At 40.6% G+C, this 11,381-nt stretch overlaps 1 protein-coding gene across 2 annotated transcripts in view; it reads right to left on the bottom strand.

Moving 5' to 3' along the window:
• The window catches only part of NUP107 (nucleoporin 107), a 51,629-nt gene extending 40,474 nt beyond the window's left edge, over positions 1-11,155 (bottom strand). For both annotated transcript variants that reach the window (XM_069081063.1, XM_069081057.1), the window contains exons 1-5: positions 11,040-11,155; positions 8,927-9,018; positions 6,252-6,338; positions 5,168-5,283; positions 2,099-2,243 (exon numbers count right to left, since the gene is read on the bottom strand). In XM_069081063.1, coding sequence (XP_068937164.1) covers positions 2,099-2,243; positions 5,168-5,283; positions 6,252-6,338; positions 8,927-9,018; positions 11,040-11,050 — 451 coding nt within the window. In that variant the 5' untranslated portion in view covers positions 11,051-11,155. The remainder of the gene's footprint in view (positions 1-2,098; positions 2,244-5,167; positions 5,284-6,251; positions 6,339-8,926; positions 9,019-11,039) is intronic.
• Positions 11,156-11,381: the final 226 nt, after the last annotated feature.

Here is an 11,381-nt window from a genome sequence, read left to right as displayed (position 1 = left end):
AGAAGCTGCCAGATCTTGGGTTATCCTGATTGTGTTTCTACAATATTCAAGTTGTTTCTTCCTGGCTGCTTGTAATAGTCTCTCCTTGATCTGGGAATTCTGGAACCTGGTGATAATATTCCTAGGAGTTTTCTTTTTGGGATCTTTTTCAGGAGGTGATCGGTGGATTCTTTCAACCTCTATTTTGCCCTCTGGTTCTAAAACATCAGGGCAGTTTTCCTTGAGAATTTCTTGAAGGATCATTTCTAGGCTGTCCTTATTATTAAATGGGTTATGACTGGAATGATTTCTCATCCTTGTTAGTAATTTGCAATTCCTTTAGAAAGTGCTTGCCCATATCTTCCATTATTCTACTGGGAACACTAATTTTCTTTTTCTTTTTTTTTTTAAAAAAAGCAATCGGGGTTAAGTAACTTGCTCAAGGTTACACAGCCAGTTATTTCTGGGTGTGGTGCTGAGTATCTGAGCCCGGATTTGATCCAGGTCACCCCGACACTGGAGCTGGTGCTCTTACTCGCTGAGTCACCTGGCCGCCCCTAAGCAGTTGGGGTTAAGTAACTTGCTCAAGGTTACACGGCCAGGTGTTTCTGGGTGGGTGCTAAGTGTCTGAGCCCGGATTTGATCCAGGTCATCCCAACACTGGAGCTGGTGCTCTTATTCGCTGTGCTACCTGGCTACCCCGACACTAATTTTCTAAGAACCAAATACAAATGATTTCTTCTATTTACATGAAAAGACAAATCTACTAAGGAACATAAGAAGGAAACAGACCTTCCAAAAGAAGCAGAAGGGTGCTGCCTGAATAAGGCCGTATAAAGAGAATTCCTGCCCTTCTGGTCTTAGCTTTCTTTCGCAGTTCTCTTCTTCCTCATACAGTGTGCTTGGGACTGCACTAGCAGGAGTCCAAAACTGGTGACTCCAATGCCACTGATGATGACAATCTCTGCAGACCCATCTCTGTGCTCCTTGCTTCCTGCCCTCCCCCTTTCTTCATTTAATGCCCCTAGGCTGACCTCAATTCAGCGAGTCTCTCACTTTCTGTTCCCTTGTCTTTCTCCTGCCGAGTAATGCTTTACAAGGATGTGGTATTCAGAATGTTTTTCCCTCTTCCTCTACAAGAGAAAACCCAGGGCGGAGCTCCAACAAAAGACGGATTTGTCTGAGGTGCTGTGGCCTTCTAGGTGGTCCTGTATGTGCATGACACTGTGCTGGGTCCCTGCAGCTCTGGAGACACTGCACAACCTCCCAAACAAGAGCTGTGCCTCTCAGAGGCTATGTGACCTCAGCAGTCACGGAAGGCAAATAAAATGGATGCACGGAATCAAGAGGAACACGCCACAGATGAACAGGCAGAAAACAGCCCAAGTAACTGCTCAGGATGTGCTGGACATGCAGCAAGGAGAGAGAACTGAAGGCAGGCCTTGTGCTCCAGGGGCTCCATGCAGCAAGCTTCCAGCACACTGAGTAAACTCCCTGTGGAGAAGTTAAGGGCATGCAAGGGCAGTAGGTGCACATGATGGGCAGGTGAGGATGGTCTGCAATCTGCATTTTTGGAAGCAATGGCCATCTGGATGGAATCACAGATCCCTCCCAGTATGAAGCTCATATAACCATCCTTCATCAAGGCAGAAAACGGGAATAAGGTCCATGACCAAACCTCTCATTAGTTTAATCAATGAAACATTGCCATGAAGTATGTTCATCATCCCCACTCCTGCCTTAAGCTCCATGACAGCACAGGGACCTGTTTTACCTAAACTCAGTATTTTCCTTAATACTTATCATACTGCTCTGCACAAAGTAGGTGCTTAAAAAAATGTTTGTTGGGGGTGGCTGGGTGACGCAGTGAATAGAGCACTGGCCCTGGAGTCAGGAGGACCTGAGTTCAAATGTGACCTCAAGACACTTGACACTTACTAGCTATGTGACTTTGGGCAAGTCCTTTAACCCCAATTGCCCTGCCTTCCCTTCCAAAAAGACCAAAAAAAAAAGTTTGTTTAAAGGACTAAAATTTGGGGAATATGAAATGAGTGCTTCATTAACTACTCCTAAGAAAACCAAATCAACGTCTCACAAATGAAAGTCAAAGACATTTTACCAGCTTCTCCGGGATCATCTTCTCGTAGCATAACAGCACTAAAAGTGATGTCTTCTGACACATTAGAGGGATCTGCATTTGTGAAGAGCACTGAGCGCTGTGGGGAGAATGCTGCTGTCCAGTTACTCTCGTCTAGATTAGATACCTTTTAAAAAATGAGACAATAATTTAAGATAACATAGTTGAGTGACTAGAGAATTATAAACTGAGACCTACAATTACTTACAATGAACTTGCTGACAACACAACAGCATATCTTTGTCAACCAAAAAAATGTCTGATTGGAGATCAATTCACAAAAATCATCTGCTACACCATTTTCTCACAAAAGTAACTTTTATAAAAATGTATTTTAAAATTATCAAATATTTAATAATCAATCTGGTTAAAAACTCACATGACCTGTGCATGTACAGCTATACAATTATCATGGCAGAAATAAAGGAAGACTCCAAGAAGTGGAATGACCTTTTTTATTTTTAGTCAAAAAACACCAAGAAATAATAAAACTAGAAAAAAATAGAAGAGAATATGATACATCTCATTAGAAAAACAACTAATCTGGAGAATAAGCTGAGGAGAGACATTATAAGAATTGTCAGACTACCTTAATGTTATGATAAAAAAAAGAACCTAGATACATTATCATAAGAAATTATTAAGGAAAATTGCCCTGAAGTTCTAGAACAAGAAGGAAAAGTAGAAATAGAAAAATCTACAGTTTACCACCTGACAGAGATTTAGTAAAAAAAAAAAACATATAAATTTGTTCTGCATTTTTATAGTCAATGTTATTTTTCATAAGTTTAAAAAACATCAAAACCATCCTTTAGGAAATATCAAAGCCTCTGCCAGTTGAATTTGTTCAAAAAAGCCTTTGTCTTTTCCACAAGAGCCAGAAAAAGAGGCATCCTCTGATCTTTTCTTTCAGATCCATTTGTACACAACACAGTCTAGGTTCTCTCATTTATCTATGGATGGAGGATGAAGGTATTCAATAACTGTATTGGATTTAGAACTATTAAAAAATCTTAGCAACTGTCCTTTACTGGTTGGGATGTGACATGATATTGAACTATATGTCAAAACTTTTTGACTTTCTCTTTTCTTTAAAATAAAATTTTATTGATCTCATTTTTTAAAATGCCTAGATTTCTCCCAGTTATCCCTTTCCCTCCCCGATCAAAAACAATCCCATATGATTTTTTAAGAAAAAAAGAGGTAAAAGAGAAAAAACCCCCAGCAAAACCATTAATATACCCAAAAAATCTGACATGTAATCTTTCACATCAATGTACCATGCCCACTTCTCCACAGTAAGGGGAGATATCTTCCTATGTTTCTTAATTGGGACTAAGCTTGTTCTTTGTAATTTTGCAATACCCATTTCCAACTGTTGTATGGTTGATGTTGTTTCCATTTACATTGCTATAGTCATTGTGCATGATTAAAAAAAAACCACGTATGTTTTTTTTCTGGCTCTACATACTTCACTTTGTATCAACTCATGTAAGTGTTTCCATCCTTCTCTATATTCATTATATTTGTCATTTCTTCCAACACAGTGATATTATGTCAGGTTAATATGCCATTATTTGTTTACTGTTTCCCGATCTATGGGTAACTGATTTGTTTCCAGTCCTTTGCTAAATTTGGGTGCCTGTGAGCCCTTTCTTTGTTCCATATTCTTATACCTTTTTCAAAGCATTAAAAAAGTTAACAAAAGTGCCTCAAGTACCAACCACATCAGATTGGCTAACATGACAAAATAGGTAAATGATAAATGTTAGAGAAGATGTGGGAAAATTGGAAGACTAATGCAGTGGTGGTGGAGTTGTGAACTGATGCAACCACTCTGGAAAACAATTTGGAATTATATCCAACAGGCTGTAAAACTGTGAATACCCTTTGATCCAGCAATACCACTACTAAGTCTATATCCCAAAGAGATCATAAAAAGGGAAAAAGACCCACATGCACAAAAATATTTATAGCAGTTCTTTCTGTGGTGGCAAAAAGTTGGAAATTGAGAGGATACCCTTCAATTGGGGAATGGCTTGTGGTACATGAATATAATGGAATACTATTGTTCCATAAGAAATAGTGAGCAGGCAGATTTTGGAAAAACCTGGAAAGCCTTGCATGAACTGATGCTGAATGAAGTGAGTAGAACCAGGAGAACATTGTGCACGGTAACAACTGTGCAATGACCAATTTTGTTAAACAACTCTTCTGAGCAACACAATTCCAAAAGACTCATGACGGAAGATGCCATCTCCATTCAAAGAACTATAGTTCTCTACAGACTCTTAATGCAGATCAAAGCGTATTATTTTCTCTCTTTTTCGGCTGTTTTTTCTTTTCTTTCTCATGCTTTTTTCCTTTGGTTCGGATTCTTCCTTACAACATGACTCATGTGGAAATATGTTTAATACTATCATCCATGTATGATCTACATCAGAATGAAAGCCATGTTGGGGAGGAGGGAAAAATTTAGAACTCAAAATCTTATAAAAGGGAACATTGAGGACTAAAAATAAATAGTTTTTTTTAAAAGCCTCAAAAGTGTTTTCTTGTATTATGTGAAATTCAGAAGCTTAAGAAAGAAGAGCACAGGCTTCTTTTATGTTGTATGTACCAAGGTGAGTGAACAAAGCACCCTGCTCTCCCTCTTGTCTATATACAGGTTTCTCAAGTCCAGCTCCTTCCCCATGCAGGCTCTCTCTCTGGGGCACCTCATTTCCTCTCCTCATTCCTTTACAACGATAGGTTAGTCCTACTCTCGGCTCCCACGCTGTCCAGGGGGGAGGTCAGATTTTAATGTCATCATCAATTTATTTTCTTCTGGTCAACAAAAATAATGGGTTATAGTGATTCTTTGACTTGGGGTCTGGCTATTAACAGCTCTCCCCAAATTTCTACTTGTGATTTCTGAGTTTTCCAAAGTATTCAACGCCTGATTTTGGACAAATGAGGTGTTCTAATATACATACCATAGAGTTACTCAGAAATGACATTACTTTGACTGGTGAAAATTTCAACATTAACCAACCCTAACCTTTTACATACCATGGACAGATTTCCCAACAAGGTTGATGAAGGAGGGATCCGAGGAGACTTTATCCCTGTTGCAAGAATGGTAGAAACATCTGGCTGCCTTAATAAACTTCTGTTCAGTGAAGTAACTGAAGGGAAAAGGAATGTGGTAAGAAAATTTAAGGTTTCTGTTCATTTAAGTTTTTTTGTGTTTAGAATATAGAATTTGATTTTTTCCCAACTATTTGAGGACTGAGGAAATTAAGACTGATCCTATATCATTTTCTTATTGATCCTATTTACAATTAATCGATTTTTTCCTGCAACTGCTTAAGTCATGATTCTTTGTCTATAAACTTAGTTCAGAATTCAGCCAGCCTGTCTGGGTTAATTTTAGAAATCTAGATCTTTTGCTTTTCACTGATCTATCCTTGCCTCAAGGAATTCTGTTAACTTTGGGAATGTGTGTGAACAGAAAAGGAGTTGGGCCTGATAGCTATACTCCACCAAGCCATCCTTCAAGGATGTCTGGTTCGCTGTTCCAAAGTCTGGCTCATTATCTCACACCTGCACTCAGACAATGAGCACTTCTTATTCTCATGAGAGAAGAAGCAGGGAGTTGCTGATAGCACCCATTATCAAACTTCCAAGCTATCATGTTGTTCCCTGAGCCTCAGTTTTCTACACAATTATGTTGCACTCAATCCGATGATGTCATCTATCCTGTTCTTCCCAAATCCCTTTAAAGGGGAACTGTCCTTTTGCTCAGGGTTTTTGATATAAACAGAAGAAAGCCACTGACCTAATTATTGACAGGTGGTATGCCCCCTGTTATCTTGTGCAGAGATCTGCTGCAGTTTACCCTTTTGTTAAATCTCAGTCACAAAAGGACCAAGCAGAGTTATCTGCCTAAGGGCTAAAGGGTTTCCTATGTTAATTAGTCCACCAGGAAGAGCTTTATTAAATAGACGGTGTAAGTCTGATTGGTTCTTACTTATAGAATATAGAAAATCTTACTTATAAAATAAAAAAAGTAAAAATGATGCAAGAACTAATAATGTGTTCTTACTGAGCACCTACATAATTAGAAAATTATTTTTAAAAGCAAAAAGCTTACAGTTTTGGTGAAATGAGCTAGGAGTTCGAGGAATTATTTGGCTTCTTGGTGTGGTGTTAGCCAAAGTATCTTCATGGGGTGTCAAGACTGATAAGTTAGTCAAGAAAAACCATTCATTTGGATGGAAGAAGTCATTCAAATTACAGTTAAGTATATTTATACTATACAAAAATATATATTTTTTAAAAAAGGACAAGTCATTCTTCTATGTCAAGAAATAAAGAAGAACAAAAATATAAAGCACCTGCCATGTACAGAGCACTGTCCTAGATTCTGAGTGAGCCACAGGAAAACAACAGCTGGCCTGCATATTTACTGAGTTTACAATCCAACAGGGGTAAAAGACACAAGTGCAGATAACCATAATGTACAACAGAACATAACAATGGCAGCCTACAATTGAGTGTCTCAGAAGGAAGGCCATTATTGACAGTAAGGTGAGCAGGAGAGGCTTCATGAAGGAGATGACCTTTAGCTGGCATTTGGGAAGACGGACAATTCAACATATGCAGTGGGAAAGAAAGGGCATTTCAGGCATACGCACGTGTAGAGAGACTTAAAAGCATAATCTGAGTTGAAGAGGCATCTAGGTGAAGCACAGATCACAGATTTAGACTTGGAAGGGACCTCAGAAGACATTTAGTTCAAACACCTCATTTTTTACAAATATGGAAACTGAGGCCCAAAGTGGTTAAGTGACTGTTAGGAGCTTAGAAAGTCATGCAAAGAAACATAAATTTTTCTTCAATAGGCAACAGATACCCACTGAAAAGTCCTGAGTGATCAGGCAACGTGACTGGTTCTGGACAGGAAGACGATTCTGACAGTGGCACAAAGGGAGGACTGGAAGGAGGGAAGCCTGGCAGCAGGAAGACACGGAAAGGCAGGAGGAAATCAGGGCCTGCACGAAGATGGCAGCAGTGGGAGGAGCTGGGAAGAGATGCTGCAGAAGCAGAAGGAAGAAGGAAGGGCCATGGTTTTGGACATGGGAAACTGAATGCCTAGGAGCACCAAAAGTCAGGTTTGAAAATGTGTGTTGGCTAAGAAAACAAACTGGGGTGGTCCTAGAGCACAGGGCAGAAAAGATCCCGAGCAATGCCCACCACGTCAGCTCCAAAGAAGACAGGCCTGCCCCAGCATCTAGGCAACTGCAAACCAACACTGAGGGAGGCAAAGTCAGGTATTTCCCACCAAAGGGAGAAAGTCCTCTCAGACACTGCACTCAGGACCAATCAGACTTACACCATCTAGAGTAAGAGAAACAGAGCCTGACCCAACACAAGTCACCAACTGAGGTGGGAGATAGAGTGAACAAAAGAGAATGCCAAGCACAATGAATACTTTAAACCAAGAGAAATCAAAGGGGAGAAGAGAATAATTTCACAAACCCAAGTAGAATCTTAGAGAAAAAAAATATTTAGGTCATAAATGAGTGCTTTGAAGAAATAAAACAAGAGAGATAAAATGGAAAAGTTACAGAGGAAAGAATGCCAAGGAAAGTTAATACCTTACCCAAGAACTGAATGCCCTACAAACGAGAATGGACCAAAGAGAAAGGAATCACTCAATGAGACAACAAACATTAAAATAAAATCAAATGATTGAAAAAAAAACCCAGGACTAGAATATCAGAAAAACTGAATGGAAAACAAGTCAAAAAATAATATAAGAATCACTGCACTGTCTGAAAATCATACTCTACATCCTCCCATCAATTAAAAAAAAAAAAGCTTGGATACTCTATATTTCAAGAAATCATAAATGCCCAGATTTCTTAGAACCGAAAATAGAAAGAACCCACCAGTCCCCTCCTGAAAGAAACTCTAAAGAGAAAACTCCCAGGAATGTTAAGAGTCCAAATCCATAGTTTCCAGACCAAAGTCAGGTAATAAGTTGATTTTGGACACACTGAGTTTGAGGTCTTGGTGGGACATCAGGTAAAGCTATTTGGAAGGCCCTTGGAGATGCGGGTCTTGCGAAAAGGAGAGAAGTCAAGGTTGAAGATACAGATATGAGAATCCCCTATTTCAGGGGTTCTTAAACTTTTGTGTGTCAAAGACCATTTTGGTACTCTAGTGAAGTCTATTGCATACATATATATATGTAACAGCTGGGAGATGGAAGTAGGCTCTCCAAAGAAAGGAAGACTAAAGAAATAAGGTGAAAGAGAACATTCATTATATGTATTTTATATGCACTATATAATGAATAAAAGTACAGGGGATTACATTTTTATATTATCTAATGCATATAAAAGGATTACCAAGGAAACTAATTATATCAAAGTTATGGTTTTAGCTGAAGCCCTGAGAGTGAAGATTGCAAAGAAAGACAGTTATAGAGAAAGATAAAGGAGCCAATGGTAGAACCTTTGGGAAAACTCATATTAAGAGGCCAGGAAGAAGACGAAGAGTTAAAAGGAGAGAGAGGAGGTAGGAAAACCAGTCAAATATGATGTCTCTAAAAATAAGGAGAGAATACAAAGAAGAAGGGAATGGTCAATAATATTAAGACCTTCAGACCAATCAAAGGTGAGAACTGAGAGGGAGAAAATAAGGCCACTGGAATTGGTGATAAGGAAATGACTGGTGACCTTTGAGAAAACAGTTAATTACAGCCCTGGGTAAAAATACAAATTAGTATTTTTGTAACAACGTTTAAAGTTGAAAGGATACTAGATATTCTTCTGTGTGCACTTTGTCTTCGAGCTGTCCGTGTCACCTCCACATCTCGGACAACAGGGGAAGGCAGCTCCCCAAAGCTGTTCCTGAAATTGTATAATTAAGAGAATGTGAGTATTAAGACAATAAAGTGGTCATCAAACTTTGTTTCAGGAGAGTATTCAAATTGCAGTAATCTTCTTTTTCATTGTCCAAGGAATGTGGACTCATTTCCCAATCCACAATATTCAAAAAGAACTCATCTTGGTCCCCTTGAACACCTTCCCCTCTCCAACTCAAAACTCCTCCCTCTGTGGAACCTTCTTTGACAACTTCAGTACTCACTGAGCTCCCTCTCAAGTCACAGGAACCCAAGAAACATTTGCTGAGCACCTGCTGCACAGATGACAGTGTCAGATAGTTCAGCACTTAGCACCTTACAGTCTATGGCACAATTTGGCACTCTCATATTGTCTTGGAATCCCAAATCACCTTCAAGGTTCAGCTCTAGCACTAAGTCCTAGAAAAGGCCTTTCCTGATTGATCCACAAAGCACCAATGATCTTCCCTTCTCCAAAATTACTTTATTATCTCCCTCTCACCTCCACAGGAACCAAGGATCCAGGGCTCTAGTGAGTTTTTCATTATCTCATTTTGTTTGGAACTAGGCTTCCATGACACCATGTAGATGCCACCACACCATGGAGCTTAGCACATAGCAGTTGAGAAGTAAAGACAGCTGGGAGATGGAAGTAGGCTCTCCAAAAGAAAGGAAGACTAAAGAAATAAGGTGAAAGAGAACATTCATTTATTTTACCCCTTGAACAGAGGTGCTGCTGGGCAACCACTTCTGCAGGTACCGGGAGCCACAACCCCTGAAGACCCAGGAAGAAAAGGCCTCAGCATCATCAAACTTCAACACCAGGAAGCTCTGTGATTTTAGCAGCAGAAATGACACTAAAAGCTGCACCCTTGGCAGCATGGGACTTTTCCTGCCAACTTCCAGCTGAAACCTTCCGTGTGGTGGCTGAGTGCCTAATAAATGCTTCATTCATTCATTCACTGGGTAAAAGATGACCATCACAACTGCGCTTTGGGAACTCCCATCCAGGAAAAGCTTGGCCATTCAGTTATTTTCCCAACAATACTGCTGTGACTGTAGTCAGCATTCTCTTGGTTCTGCTCAATTACCTCCTGACTATTTCATGTCTTTCCATGGGGTTTTTTTCCCCCTAAAATCTGCCAGCTCATAGTACTCCATCACAATCATACACTACAGCTGGTCCAGCCATCCCTCCAGTTTCTAAGTCTTTGCCACCACAAAAAGAGCCGCTATCTATACTTCAGAAAGAAGAGGGTCTCTCCCTTTCCCCCTCATCACCTTCAAACACAGACCTAAGGGTGGTACTGTTGGGTCCAAAGGCACTGGCCAGTGTTCGGCCTTGCTTTTTTTTTTTTTATTAATTTGTTTGTTTATGCCTTTCTTTTTAATTCCAAACTGCTCTCACGAAGGCTCGAAATTCCACCAACAATGCATCAGGGGCCCAGTTTTTTCACATCCCCTCCAACGCTGATCATTTTAGAAAATCTGACAGGTGTGAGATATCTTGGGGTTGTTTTAATTTGCATTTTTTCTAATCAATAATGACTTAAGAGCATTTTTTTCACATATAACTATGACATCGCTTTGATTTCTTCATCCCCACACTGCCAGTTCACATCCTTTGACCATTTGTCAACGAGGGAATGACTCACATTATTATAAATGTCACAAAATTCTCTAGACTTTTACCTAACAAATTGTCTAAAATCACCCCCTCCCCCATTTTCTGCCTTCCTTCTAATCTTGGCTGCGCTGGTTTTATTCGTAAAGTAGGGGCTTAATAAATGTCTGATTCATTCAATTGTTTAATTAACTTAATGAATGACAGGGAGGTGCTGGGGGGCGGGGGATGGGACAGAGACCGCTGGACCCAGAGCTCGGTTTCCGCGGCTGAGTGACCACAGGTCATACACTCTCCAGGCCTCAGTTTCCTTTTCTGTAAAAGGAGCCTTCGGCCCCGAGGTGTCACCAACCCGGTGGGGGGGAAGATCCCATTCCCGTTCCCCCCAAAACACCCTCACTCACGTATTTGCCATGGCTGCGCAGATCCTACAAGCCTAAGGTTTGCGAATCCGCGAGCCGCGTTCCAAGCCTCCCGCCTTCCGGAAGTGTATCCCCCGACCCGGAACTGCTTCTCCGCCAGCGTCGGAAACCGGTGCAACCGGGAAGTTTAACAAGTGGAATGAGCGCGCACGCGCAAACGCAAGGCCGCCCTTCCCCCTTCTCCAACTTCATGGTGCGCAGCTACTAGAAGGATTACGGGGGTTTCCAGCTGCGCTTGCGCACCTGAGTCGGGTGGCGGACGCGAGTGACGCGAAGGAATCGCGCAGGCTTGACAGCGCTCGGCCACGATTGGTCGAAGGCGAT

The sequence above is a fragment of the Petaurus breviceps genome, unplaced genomic scaffold (assembly GCF_028583685.1).
Source record: "Petaurus breviceps papuanus isolate PSGF00001 unplaced genomic scaffold, PetGlider_PUasm1.0 154, whole genome shotgun sequence".
NCBI classification, from domain to species: Eukaryota; Metazoa; Chordata; class Mammalia; order Diprotodontia; family Petauridae; genus Petaurus; species Petaurus breviceps.
The sequence above is the reverse complement of the archived record's forward strand: the minus strand, read 5'-3'. Positions and strand labels throughout refer to the sequence as shown.